The sequence below is a fragment of the Bos javanicus genome, chromosome 19 (genome assembly GCF_032452875.1).
Source record: "Bos javanicus breed banteng chromosome 19, ARS-OSU_banteng_1.0, whole genome shotgun sequence".
NCBI lineage: Eukaryota > Metazoa > Chordata > Mammalia > Artiodactyla > Bovidae > Bos > Bos javanicus.
In genome coordinates, this window is record NC_083886.1 from 11,274,675 (window position 1) to 11,289,789 (window position 15,115).

The 15,115-nt window shown below is 39.4% G+C and overlaps 1 protein-coding gene across 7 annotated transcripts in view; it reads right to left on the bottom strand.

Moving 5' to 3' along the window:
- Positions 1-15,115, bottom strand: part of TRIM37 (tripartite motif containing 37) — a 151,135-nt gene that overhangs the window by 19,116 nt on the left and 116,904 nt on the right. For all 7 annotated transcript variants that reach the window (XM_061390160.1, XM_061390156.1, XM_061390159.1 and 4 more), the window contains 3 exons: positions 9,203-9,331; positions 8,501-8,690; positions 6,269-6,387 (listed from right to left, as the gene is read on the bottom strand). In XM_061390160.1, the coding sequence (XP_061246144.1) occupies positions 6,269-6,387; positions 8,501-8,690; positions 9,203-9,331 (438 nt within the window). The remainder of the gene's footprint in view (positions 1-6,268; positions 6,388-8,500; positions 8,691-9,202; positions 9,332-15,115) is intronic.

Sequence of the window (15,115 nt, forward strand, 5' to 3'; positions counted from 1 at the left end):
AACTCCAAGCACAAATCTGACCTCTTGGTACCAGTGTTTCTGAATTCCGAGACATATTAACCTCCAGGATTCAAAAACGAGGAATTGGAATCCTCAGGAATTCCCAAAATCTTAAGCTATTCTTTAAATACTTAAAATAGTTTTCAAATTCTTTATTACATATCTTTTGAAATTTTTGGTTAGTTTGTAGTATTTACAAAAACTGTAGCCGACACTAAATATTCAAATACTGGAACATTCTGTGAACGTTATTAGGTAATAGTTGAAAACGTCACACTTAAACTCTCAGCAAGGTTTAGAGCACTACGTGGAATCACATGTCAAAAATGCCAATATGAGAACACTTTGCTTCCGAAACTTCCTATTTCCTGGAGCACACACAAAGGATCCCTGTACAGCAGTAGGCCCCAACCTTTTTGGCAGCAGGGACTACTTTTTCACAGATGGACCGATGTGGGATGGGGGTATGTCTGCCTGTTGCTCACTTCCTGCTGTGCAGTCCTATTTGTAACAAGCTGGGGACCCCTGTGGTATAGGATAAGATAGGATAGACTCATTAATATTTACATAGCAGCAGGCAGGGCCATGAACACATAAAATGGCAACAGCTATAGCCAGGACAGACTTGACTGCAACTGCTTCTTTGCAAGGTGCTCCTATTATCTTATTAAGCTTTGATTCTAGGTATCAGCATTTCCAGTTTGTATGTTCAACTTGCCATAAGAGGATTCTTCCAGAACAGTCGTATGTTTCTGTGCTGCTGCTGCTGTTTTCTAGTTTAATCTCAATCCCGCACAGCGTGTGGGATCTTAGTTTCCTGCCGAGGGACTGAACCCACGCCCCCTGCAATGGAAGCATGGAGTCTTAACCACTGGACCCCAGAAAAGTCCCCATGATGCTGTGTTGACTGTTAAAGATTAACTCTAACAGGAGAATAAGAATAACTTTTTCAGTTTATTTATTTCTTGACTCATTTTTCTCAGGATTCAGAAAAACATGCATTTCCCAAGAAATGTTGGAAAGGAATTCCTGCATGAAAATACTTTTTGGTCTTTTATCAAGTCCTAAGATTGGAAGTTCCCTAGTTCTGTGAATGAGAAAACCAAATTGGTCTCTTGACCTCTAGGTCACAGGTCCTGGGTCCTGTACAACCACTGCCTGATGGCAGTGAGAGCAAGTACACGCAACATAAGGTCAAATAAATGAAAGCAGCTATTGTCAAGCAGCAGATCACCACCTACTGCTACGTGCTTTGCCCCATATGTTACAGTGTGTATCAACTGCATTAAAGGGTACAGCAAACTAGTGAGATTTCACCAACTCTAAGAAATTTGAATACAGGACTTTTCTTACTCCTACCAGAAGGTGTCAAGAAGTTTTCACACAACTGGCTGTCAATGATAATCATTTTAAGATACCATTAAATGTGTGGATCACAACAAACTGGAAAATTCTTAAAGAAATGGGAATACCAGATCACGTTACCTGTCTCCTGAGAAACCTGTATGCAGGTCAGGAAGCAACAGTTAAAACCAGACATGGAACAACAGACTGGTTCCAATTAGGAAAAGGAGTACATCAAGGCTGTATATTGTCACCCTGCTAATTTAATTTATATGCAGAGTAAATCATGAGAAACACTGGGCTGGATGAAGCACAAGCTGGAATCAAAACTGCTGGGAGAAATATCAATAACCTCAGATATGCAGGTGACACCACCCTTATGGCAGAAAGTGAAGAAGAACTAAAGAGCCTCTTGATGAAATGAAAGAGGAGAGCAAAAAAATTGGCTTAAAACTCAACATTCAGAAAACTAAGATCATGGCATCCGGTCCCATCACTTCATGGCAAATAGATGGGGAATCAGTGAAAACAGTGACAGACTTTATTTTGGGGGGCTCCAAAATCACTGCAGATGGTGACTGCAGCCATGAAATTAAAAGACACTTGCTCCTTTGAAGAAAAGCTATGACCAATGTAGACAGCATATTAAAAAGCAGAGACAAATTACTTTACTGACAAAGGTCCATCTAGTCAAAGCTTCGTGTGTCCAGGTAGAGTGGATCAGGGAGGGGAATCACAAATGTTTAGATTTGGTCAAGTTTCCTTTCCTTTGGCTAGTGACTAATCAGATGAACTCTAAGAAAGGTTCTCCTTATTGATAAATAGAGACATAGAAAATGATATAATGTTCCACTAAACCCAGAACATTATTCTGATTCCGTATGAAGTTTGGAACTGTAGCAACCACCTTGCCATCCTGAGGGGAGCAAAGTCAACTTGCTTAGAATTGCAGAGCAAAAGAAAGGGGAATGGAGGTGGTTGGAGAAAACAGGTTCTTGATGACATAGACTCTCACTGAAAGTGAGTAAAAGACTCTTTGTGACCCCATGGGCTATAGCTCATCAGGCTCCCCTGTCCATGGGATTTCCCAGGCAAGAATACTGGAGTGAGTTGCCATTCCCTTCTCTAGGAGATCTTCCTGACCCATGGATCAAACCGAGGTCTCCCACATTGCAGGCAGATTCTTTACCATCTAAGCCACCAGGGAAGCTCTGATGACATTAAACAGCTAAATTTTCCAGCCTTGATACTGTCCGACCAGAGTTAGGTGAGACTTCCTGTTAATACAAGACAGTAAATCTTCCTCCTGCTTATACCGTAGGAAGCAAGTTACACTGGGGTTTTGCAACTTACATGAGAAGAAACTGGTCTACCTATAGACTTCTGCAGGGTATCAACTGGGAGGGACAAGACTTGGAACGTGGGCATTAACCAGGAGATTATACAAGGTTGTCCCATATGATCCCAGTTAGAAAGGAAAAGGCCTGTTGATGACTGTCATGTCTAAGAAATGTCACGTTTTATTGACCCTCAGTAACATTTAAAAGACTGCTTTAGCTGTCCCAAATTCCCAGCTAGTAACAAAAAGAATGCCTTATTTAAAGTTTCTTCAAACAGCTTGGCAGTAGGGAGGAGAAAGAGGAGGAGAGAGACACCAATTTACAGTGACGCGGCACAGAGAATGTTCTTCTAGGCATTCTGCTCAAGAACAAAGAGCCCTGTTTTTCCTAAGCACAGACACAGGACTACCTCACTCAACTTTTCACCAAGGCTTACTGGTGTGAAAAATAAAGGTTTCTTGAAAACTGGCTCCTGCTGCTGACAGAATAATACCCACCGCAGTAAGGAAGGCCCCATTCTTCTCTCATAAAGCAAAATCCAAAAGGCACAGAGCTCCTTCAGTCTGCCTAATCCCCTCCTCCAGTCTCCTCACCGCCTAGCCTGGGACTCCAGTGGTAAATGAACTGTTCACCAGCAACCTGCAATGGTAGCTTTTCTTGGCACTACTGATTTGCATGTTTACAGCAACTTTTCTTATTGAGTTCTAGGTGCTCTGCATCACTGCAACCCTCCTTACATAAGAAGAGTGAGTTCCTGAGTGGCACTGACAGCACTGAATCTCAGCTTCAGGGACCTGAAAGTGCATGTGTTCCCAGTCGCTCAGGTGTGTGACTCTTTTTTGACGACGGACTGTAACCGACAGGCTCCTCTGTCCGTGGAATTTCTTCCAGGCAAGAATACTGGAGTGGGTTGCCATTTCCTTCTCTGAGGGAATCTTCCCACCCCAGGGATCAAACCCGAATCCTGTACCTCCTGCACTGCAGGTGGATTCTCTACTTCTGAGCCACCGGGATGAAAGTGCATAGGCGATTCTAAATGTGGCCAAGCAAATGACTTGCTCCAGTTTAGGATAGGCTGTTAACAATCACCTTTAAAAAAAGAAATGAAATGAAGCTAATGTCAAAACTTATGGGGTTTTTTGGGGCTGGCTAGCTATTTATATAGAAAAATTGAGAAATGTGAAATTATGAGATGAAGGCTGAAATTTAAAAGTGCAAGTCATCTCTCACTGAGTTTCACTTAACAGGCTTCTTACCAGTCTTTCTGTCCCAAATTCCACACCCCATTCCCAGTCTCCAGCACAACCAGAGTAGGAATTTTAAAACATAATTTTATTATCTCACTTCTTGCTTAGATCCCATTCAAAAGACAAAGTCCAGATTCTAGCTAGACACACAGTGTAACTCTTCATGATCTGACCTCTGCCTCCACTCTGGTCTGGTTTCATCTTTCACCAGTCTTCACCTAACTCGTACTAATTCATACTCATCCCTAAGGATGATCTTTCCAAAGACTAGTAGAGAGGTGACAGTTAAGAGCACTGGCTCTGTGACTAAGTAAGGTAAGTTACATCGTTAGGCCTCAGCCTAGTCACCTGTAAGATCAAGATAATAAAAGTAACCACCATGTAGGTTTGCACTGACATCCCCATCAGGGCTTGGAAATACTATCTATTGTTTTTATTATTACATACCTGTTAGTTGTTGTTTAGTTGCTAAGTCGTGTCTGACTCTTTCGACTTCATAGACTGCAGCCCCCAAGGCTCCTATTTCCATGGGATTTTCCAGGCAACAATACTGGAGTGGGTTGCTATTTCCTTCTCCAGGGGATCTTCCCAATCCAGCAACTGAACCCGCATCTCCCGCACTTGCAGGTAGATTTCTTACCACTGAGCCACGAGGGAAGCCCACGTATTAGCTGAGTCCCTATATATGCTATCGTGGCACTGATCGTTCCATACTATAATTGGCTGTTAACTAGTCTCTCAACACCTGACCGGGGGTTTTCAACTACTCTCTCTGCTCCCCTCCACCACCACCAACACATACCCAGCACCCCTGAGATGCGGGATGTGTAACTATAACCCACTCCCATGTATAAGTATAACCCACTCTGGCAAGTGATTCTTAAGGAACTGTCACCCCTGGTTCAAGTTTTCACCTCAATCAGTGGTTCTCAACTGGGGAAGATTCTGCCTCCCAGGGGACAGTGGCAATGTCTGGAGACCTTGTTTGGCTGCTGGAATTTAGGGAAGGTACTACTGGCACCTAGTGGTTAAAAGCCAAGAAAACTGCTAAAGAGACTACAGGCAAATGGCAGGCCCCGAATACAAAGAATCACCTATCTCAAAATGTCAATGGCATCAAGGCAGAGAAACCGTGAACTCAGCAGTAGGTTCAGGAATTACTTTATCACCAGCATCAAAACAATGCCAGACAAATTAGAAGCATTTCACAAATGCTGCATAAACAGGAGCCTATAATTAAAGCATATTCTGTTAACAATTTAAGTCATCACAATTTATAACCAGTATGCATAAATACATGGAAACTAGCTAATCCCTACTGGCAAATCACTATAGGTCCTTTCTATCAAGATCAACATAATATATTTTTCCTATTGTTTTCAAATCAACACTTCACTCTAAAAATCCTTTCTATTTAATCTCTTCTACTGAAATAATGCTGCCTACCACAGGAGCACCAAGATAGAAGACAAAATGATTAGTGTTCTTTAAAGCTGAAAAACTTGAAAATGCTAACACCCACACTCCCTCTCACAGGGCAGTCCGAGGTAGATGCCGGCCCCTTTCATCACATGCTTTGAGCTACAATTCATCAATCATTGAAATTCAAATGAATGCAGAGGTTGTACATGGCAGTTTCACAGAGAAATGAAAAAAATTCCAATGTCAAATATCATTAACAAAGTTGACGTGCTTTTCTGCTCACATATAAAGGACAAGCAAGGGCAACGCACGCAGCCTCGCTGCAAGCACCATCTGTTAACTCAAAACTACAAAGCCTCCTATGCTTTAAGATAAAGAATAATGAATCTGGAAGAAGTTGTAGACAAATATTAGAAATGTAACTGAGAATGAACTGGCAGAGCAGAAGTCAATAAAGCATTTTTCAAGTGCTTAAAGTTTGCAATTCTTCTAAAAGAGCAAAGCAACCTACAAACATTTACCAAGACTGACTTAAAAAGACAAAGCATGTTTTTCCCATAAGACACAGAATATATCCAATGTCATCTTTCATATCTAGAAAAACTTCAATGCCTCCTCATGTAGGTAGCATAACACATTTAATGAATGAGCAAACAAAGTATCTGCAGATATTCCCCTCGAAACTGCCCCTTCTAGTAAGATATATCCTTTTATGTAGTCAACTACTTTGCCTTCCCCTGTAATTAATGCCCTAGTGAATCAAACTCAGTGGCACAATGAATGCTATTTTCAGATGAAGCATGTCAAATAGTAGGTAACACCTCAGTAACTGTTTCATTAAACCAACCACTCCGCACCAGCACCAAAGAGACGAGTATTCCGCTTCCCGCCAGTTATGACTTTCTCATGCCTTACCGTCCTCTGGGGCAGCAGAAGCTCCTTCAGGTAGAACAGGCTGTAGCTCCCCAGTTTCCGAGTTATTTTCCAAATCAGTCATTTGCATTCCTTCCAGACGACTTCCTGTAGCATTAGTCCTCAAAGAGGGAGAAATGACCTTATATTTTGGTATAACCTGTCAGTGATATGATAATCTAGATTTCCTTCCTTCTGAGCAAACTAATAGGGTATGGAGCATCGGGGTTTAATACTAAATTTCAAATTTTACTTTTAAAAGATTCACTTACAATGAAAGGTTATAAAGTGGTAGCTTGCATCAATGTCAATATCCTGGCTGAGACAATATATCAGCATTTTGCAAAATGTTATCATTAGGGGAAACAATGTAAGGTACACATGCTCTCTCTATCCTTTCTTATAATTGCATGTGAATCTACAATTATCTCAAGAATTCCTAAAAATAAATAGAAATGGACGTCCTTAATAATATGTCCTTACCAACACAGACATAGAGAACAGACTTATGGACATGGCTGGCAGGGGAGGAGGGAAAGGGTGGGATGATGGAGGAAGTAACATGGAAACAAACATAACCACATACAAGAGACAGCCAAGGGGAATCTGTACGACTCGGGGAACTCAAACAGGCTCAGTAACAACCTAGGTGGTTGGGATGGGGAGAGAGGTGGGAGGGATGGTGCAGTGGGAGGGGGCATGGGTAAACCTATGGCTGATTTATGTTGATGCTTGGTAGAAACCAACACAATACTATAAAGCAATTATCCTTCATTTAAAAATAAAATACTAATAATAACATGTTCTCACCAATATGGAAAGACTTTTAAGGTATACTGAATGAGAAAATAAGGTGTACCAGTTTTATTAGGAAAAAAACTATACGGCCGCAGTTATTTAAATATGCATGAAAACTGAGAAGACACAGCATATATAAAAAATTAAGAACAGCAGGAATGTGTGTGGGCAGGGGGCTGGAAAACAAAGCAGATGGGAGAAAGATGGGGAAACTTAATATTCTTTTTTTAACTTCCATTTTGAACCATTTATTATTAGTATTTAAAATTTTTGCTTATGCTACCTTAAATCAGGCAAGGAAAAAAAGACACAAGCTAGAAAACATCACATGAGCCAGGCTGGCAGTATAATTAACCATAAAATGAGGGGGGTTACGGCTATGAGCTTTACACGATTATAAAGGATTTTACAGTCTACAAAAACTATACATTCGTACACATTTAATCTTTATGACTAAAGGCAGATATAAACCTCTGTAACAAAATATAAAAGCTAGTTACAGCTTTCATCTTAAAAGGAACCTGTGTAAAACCAGACTAGGAAATGGGAAGGACAAGACAATCTCCAGTGATTGTCACATTTCCCTGCTTAAACCTGAGCCAAAGCAGAAAGCAAAGCCACCAGTTGTCCTTTTAGATTTGGTAATTATTCAGATCTAAAAACTCGATGAAATAAAGTAAATTTAAGGGATATTAATCTTTCTCTAAATTTAATTCAAAGTTCTTTTCAAAGTCTCCAAGGTAAAACTATTCCATTGTTTAAAATTAGAAATGATATTTAACAGCCATAAAATAGATGAGCAGATGGATATTAAAGGCTCATCTGCACATTCACAGACAATACACCCCACATTCACTCTCTTAGGCTGATGGAAGTTTAACTGACATGACTGGGATTTGAGTTCATGTTTCCTGGGAGAGAAATAAAGGTACTAATGACCATGTATATAAACCTTTTCAGGAAATTCCAACTATGTATTTTGAGGGTACTTTCATAAAAGGAAAAAAGGATGAGATGAAAGCAGAAAAGCAGTGGTAAAATTAAATTGCCAGAAGGTCTCTGTTCCACACAAAATTCCTATAATGACCTATGGGCCACAATAAAGTCCAGCACAAAGGAGTTTGAAAAGCCTGGGACAGATGGGGAAAAAAGCTGACTCAAAACCCCACAATAAAGAGATCACACAAGGATACATTATTATCCTAACTTCAGTGAAAATGAGCTCTAACTTACCCAAACTGAACTTCTGCTACTATCTCATTCAGTTAAAGAAAAAAGGAATGTCTCTGATACTTTAAAAGTTCCTTTTTAATACAATAAACAAATAATCTGCTAAAAAATTAACAAAGTAGAAATTTATTTTATTACATTGTAGATAAGTGCCAACCAAAGCTACTAGCTATTATTCTATTATATAAACAAAAGAACTTCATTTACCCCAAGGTGACCATTTTTCTTCTTTTTTCAACAACAGGTACGCCATTGAAAACTGCAACCACGACAGCATCTGAATCCAAAGCTTGACACTGCCGATCTTCAGATTTCGGCAGAATGTCACTGATACTGACATGGGTCAAGGCTCGGGGAGAACTGTGCCTGCTCCCAGACTGAGAGCTTCCCGGGGAGACTACAAAAAAGGAAGGGTATATTCAGAAGGAAGGCAAACAAAAAAGGTTCTCTCTCTGGTTTCCACTTATGGTTATGTTAGTCGCTAAGTTGTGTCTGACAATTTGCGACCCCACTGACTGCAGCCCACCAGGATCCTCTGTCCATGGGATTCTCCAGGCAAGAGTACTGGAGTGGATTGCCATTTCCTTCTCCAGGGGATCTTCCCAACCCAGGGATCAAACCCTGGTGTCCCACACTGCAGTTTCCACTCAGGAGATCTCATTATATGTACATTTTTAAACTGCAGGAAAACTCAAAAACAACTTTTTGATGCCAGGTATTTAAATCTCAGGAGTCCAGAACATGAAGCCTGACGGTCGCACTTTCTTACTGATGGTCTGTTCTGTCACGCGATCAAGGGGTTTTCAACCTGAGTTCCAGCATTTGGTGCCTTTAAAGCAGCTATACCATAAGGTCAGTTTCAACAGACATCTATCTACCAAAATTACATTTTGAACTCTCCAAACTCACCTTCAGCTAGAGTCTGACAGTCCCCCTTTGAACGGCTATTTTCCCCAGAGTCTATTGCTCTTCGAAGAGACAGACTACCTGCTACACTGGACCGAGCGGGCTTGGGTGAATGACTCTTCTTATTTGTGGCTGCAAAGACATTTTAAAACATTTCTGATTATGATAAAATGGCACAAAACTTACTACCTAGGCAACCAGAGAAAGGTTTTATCTTACCATATATGGAAGGAATTCCCATCTACTGTGTCCAAAAATAAACAGAACACTCTGGTCCCAATTGGTTTATTTGGGGTTTTATGCCAAAAACATTCCTATTTCATTGCTTGTGTTCTTACAAAAGTAGAAAATTATCAGTGAACTCCAAAAGAAAAATCATACCAGACACAAACTCCAATCTCAATTCAATTAAACAAAGTACCAAGAACAAAACAATAACCACCAAAACACTTGGAAACTATAAAACATTATTGGGTTAAAAATAAATCAATGCTGAATTAGAAATAAACCACAATTATAATACACTAAGATGTCTGTGGCTAAAATAGTAATTAGAGGAAAATGTATAAAATTAAAAAAAAAAAAAACCAAACCTGAAACGAAAGGACCAAACATGCATAGACTCAAGAAGATGGAAAAATAATAAAAAGAAATAAGAAAGCAGGAGAGATGCATTAAAAGGTAATGAACAGGTTCAATAAGGTAGCAGGATATAAGATCAATAACCAACTGACTTTTTACACAGCAGTAAATAATCTGAGAACAAAATTAAGAAAACAATTCCATTAACAGCATCAAATAGAATAAAATACTTAGGGAAAATTTTAACAAAGAAATGTAAGACCCGAACACGGAAAACTATCACACATTGTTGAAATAAAGAAAAGAGGGAAAATACTGTGTTCATTAACTGCAAGACTCAATACTGCTAACACAGCATTATTCCCAAACTTGGTCTACAACACAGATTCAACACAATCCCTATAAAAATTTCAGCTGTCTTTTCATTGTTGATGTTGTGAATATTGACAAGCTGATCCTAAAATTCATAGAAAAATGAAAAAGATTCAGAATACTTCAAAGCAATCTTGAATTGAGGACTCACTTGTAGGATTTCACAACTCTGCTGTAAAACTACAGTATTCAATACTGTGGTAAAGGAAAAAAAAAAAACATCAATGGAACAGAATTCAGAGTTCAGAAAAAAAACCTTATATTTATGGTCAAAAATTAATATAATTAATTTCTGACAAGGAAACCAAGATAATCCAGCTGGACAAAGGGAAAAAAGATGGACAAAAACAAGCGCTGCTAAGAATACGGTGAGACTGGAATCTTTATACGTGGCGGAAGAATGTAAAATGGTGCAGCTGCTGTGAAAACTGTATGCTCCTGCTGTGCCGTGCTCAGTCATATCTGACTACTTGCGATCCTATAGCCCACCAGGGTCCTTTGTCCATGGGATTTCCCAGGCAAGAATACTGGAGTGGGTTGCCATTTCTTCCTCCAGGGGATCTTCCCAACCCAGGGATCAAACCCGAGTCTCCTGTGTTGCAGGAGGATTCTTTACCACTGAGTCATCAGAAAAGCCCACAAAACAGTAAGGCCATGCCTCAAAAAATTAAACTTAGTTCTCATATAATCCAGCAATTCCATTCCTAAGCATATACTTAAGGTGAATAAAAACATAGATTCACACAAAAAAACATACATGAATAGTCACAGCATCATAATTTATTACAGCCAAAAAAATAGAAATAAAAAATCAAAGTCCTCATCAACTGAAGAGTAGATCAAACAAAAAGTGGTACCCACAAACAATGAGGTATCATTCAGCCTTAAAACAAAATGAAAAAAGACATGTTACAACATGGATGGCCCTTGAAAATATTATGCTAAGTCAGAGAAGTCAGATACAAAAGACTTGATGTTGTGTGACTCCATTTATATGAAAAGTCCAGAAGAAGCAAATCCATACAGACAAAATAGATAAGCAATTACCAGGATATAAGGGGAAGGGGAAGATGGGAAGTAAGGGTTCCTGAGTATGGAGTTTACGGGGAGAGTAAATGCAGCTCTTTGCCCCTTTCCTGTCTGCCCATCTATTGTCCTCTAACCTTCAAAGAACCTAATTATAGGAATGAGATCATGAGGCAATTTAATCCAACTTCTGACTCTTCCTCTCCTGAATGCACACCTTGCCTTGCTGATTCTTTTCTTAGATAAAAAGAAGAATGAAGAATTAAGCAGTTGAAAAAACTGACTAGCTCTCTACTTCCAATCCCTGGAGGAGGGCAAGGGCAGTATTCCTACCTGGAGAATCCTCATGGACAGAGGAGCCTGGCGGGCTATAGTCCATGGGGTAGCAAAGAGTCAACTGAGCAACTAAAGCAAGCTACTTCCAATGGCGCCCCCAAGCAATCCTTGATCACATGGGCAAGATAACTGATAAATCTGAAGGGAGAGGCACCCAATCTGCATGCTGTCAGAATGATGCAGAACCCAACCTCTTGCCTCAATTCACTGAGATTCTCCTCCCAACACCCACATTTTTCCCTTTAAAAAAACTGTCACAGCTGAGCACATGCCTTGGGCTTGGGCTTTGGACACAAGTCTACCAATTCCTCAAACTGCTGGCTTTCCTGATTAAAGCCATCTTTTCTTTCTACTGACATTTGCTTCTCAAATTATTGGCTTTTAAGCAGTGAGCAGCCAAACCTAAGTTCAATAATAAGAGGAATGATAAAAATGTCCTAGACTTGGATAATGGTGAATGTCACAAAACCCTGTAATAAAAAACTGATGAACTGTACATTTTGGGGGGAAAAAAAAAACATGCTGTGAGAAAAAATTATGACCAATTTCTTCACTGCAAAGTAAACATGTACTACTGGTTAAGGAAAGAAAATGAAGAGATGCATTAACAGAAGTGAAGGCAGGAATTAACATAATAAAAAGACAGACACCACTCTTATGGCAGAAAGCGAAGAGGAACTAAAGAGCCTCTTGCTGAAAGTCAAAGAGGAGAGTGAAAAAGTTGGCTTAAAACTCAACATTCAAATCACTAAGATCATGGCATCTGATCTCATCACTTCCTGGCAAGTAGGTGGGGAAACAACGGAAACAGTGACAGACTTTATTTTCCTGGGCTCCAAAATCACTGCAGATGGTGACTGCAGCCATGAAATTAAAAGACATTTGCTCCTTGGAATAAAGTTATGACCAACCTAGAGAGCATATTAAAAAGCAGAGACATTACTTTTCCGACTAAGGTCCGTCTAGTCACAGTAATGGGGTTTTTCCAGAAGTCATGTCTGGACCTGAGAGTTGATCATAAAGAAGGCTGAGTGCCAAAAAATTGATGCTTTTGATCTGTGGTGTTGGAGAAGACTCTTGAGAGTCCCTCGGACTGCAAGGAGATCCAATCAGTCAATCCTAAAGGAAATCAATTCTGATATTCATTGGAAGGACTGATGCCAAAGCTGAAGCTCCAATACTTTGGCCACATGATGCAAAGAACTGACTCACTGGAAAAGGCCCTGATGCTGGGAAAGATTGAAGGCAGGAGAAGAAGGGGATGAGAGAGGACGAGATGGTTAGATGGCATCACCAACTCGACGGATATGAATTTGAGCAAGCTCCGGGAGATGGTGAAGGACAGGGAAGCCTGGCATTCTACAGTCCATGGGGTCAAAAAGACTCAGACACGATTGACTGACTGAGCAACAACAGTAAGATGAAATAAATCTAAGAATTAGGTCTCTAAAGAGATGAATAAAATGGACAAGCTTCTAAGCAAGTCAAGGGAAAAAAATAAGAAAACACAAATAAGCAATGATATAACAAAAAGTTAACATCCCATATGCAGAGGGAGTTTTTAAAATTTAAAGGAACAGAGTAAATGACTTTATGCCAATACATTTATCTAATAAAATGAATTTGCTAGGAAAATTAATTATGAAAATTGATATAAGAAGCAAAAGAAATATGAGGACACCAGTAAACACACAGAAATGAAAAAGGCTGTTAAAAGTTTTATTCCCCGAAGAATTACTCAATAGTTTTATAGATGAATTTCATTACACTTTTAACAAACAGATGTCATGTTAAAATAATTTCTCAGCATAGAAAAGAACAAAGGCTTCTGAATTTATTCTACGAGATTGGCATAAAATCACAACTAAAATATGTTAATGAAAGAATAATGAAAGTATAGCTCTATTTTACTTATTTACTACATATTCAAGAATCCTAAGAATTAGCTGGGACTTCCTGGTGGCCCAGTGGTTAAGATTCCACATTTCCACTGCAGGGAGCACAGGTTTGATCCCTGGTTAAAGAACTAAGATCCCACATGTGCAAGAAGGAGGGCATAACTTCATAGTCAGTCCTCCTTATCAGTAATTCAGCATCCAAAGACTCAACCAACTGTGGATTTACTGAAAGTAATCTGTGGATAGGAGGACCATACAGTGCAAACCCATGGTGCTCAGAGTCAACCGTGTACTAAAAGATTACAAACCACAACCAAGTAGACAGACTCATTCTAGAATTCCAGGAATGGTCAGTATTAAATGACATCATTCTCTGTGTTCACAAAGTAAAAGGGCAAAATATGATTATTTTGACAGATGACAACAAGCATTTGATATCATTCTATACAACTTCTTGACTTAGAAAAACTCTTAGTAAGTAGTGTTGACAGAAAAAAAAAGTACAACCTAAAAGTTGAGAATTATGTTTTATTTGGCGGAGTTTCTGAGGACTTCTGAGGGACTACTCTGAAGTCAAGGGAGGAAAAATGTAAGGGTTTTTGCAACAAACATCAGGTAACTGGAACATCAAAAGATAACAGTTAATTAAAAAAACACAAGATATCCCAAGTTAATGAATTCAGCACTTTTCTACATATGGGAAGATGCAAGAGTCTGAGCTCACTGAAATCATTCCTTTAATATGCACTTCACCAATCTAAGGGCTTCCTGATAGCTCAGTTGGTAAAGAATCCACCTGCAATGCAGGAGACCCTGGTTCGATTCCTGGGTCAGGAAGATCCACTGGAGAAGGGATAGGCTACCCACTCCAGTATTCTGGCCTGAAGAATTCCATGGACTGTATAGTCCATGGGGTTGCAAAGAGTCGGACACAGCTGAGCAACTTTCACTTTCACTTCACTCAGCAAGCTAGGGTCAGTATCCTGTTCTTTCTCATTCACAGTTCCTTTAAGACTCTCCCATTCTGAGTTCCCTCAGGAAGGTGTAGTGGCTTGAAGGCTGTAACAGCCTTTGGTTTACTGCTATGGCACACATTTATCATTCACAATAGGAAAAGAAGTACTGGGTGAAATGGTGGAAGTCACAGGTTCTAAGGTTCAAATTCTTGGCTCTGCACTTACCACTGTGAAACTCCAGGAACCTTTAATGCCCTGTGCCTCAGTTTCTTTTTCTGTAAGGTGGGGATAAAATTAACTTGCCTCACCGAGTTATTGTTGGGATTAAATGAGTTAATACATGTGACTTAGACTACTTAGAATAGTATCCGTTAAATAATAAACACTTCGTAAATGTTAACCATTACTGCGGTTAGGAAAAGGGTATCTTTTTCAACTCTATAAAAACTACCTTTTGAAACATATAGCAAAATTTGAACTTAATGAGATAAAAACTAAGGAATTCTTAAATAGAGTTTAAAACATTACAAAAATTCTGTAACTGCTATTAGTTAACATCATTCCAAGATCCCAGCCTAGACAATACAATATGAAAAGTAAATAAGCAGGAAAGGAGTGGATAAGCTATGACTTTTGCTGATGATATGACTATATACTTAGGAAATTCAATATAATTGACTAAAAAACTTAGACTTTAAAAAACTCACTAAGTGGGATAAACACAAAATAAACATATAAAAACCAAC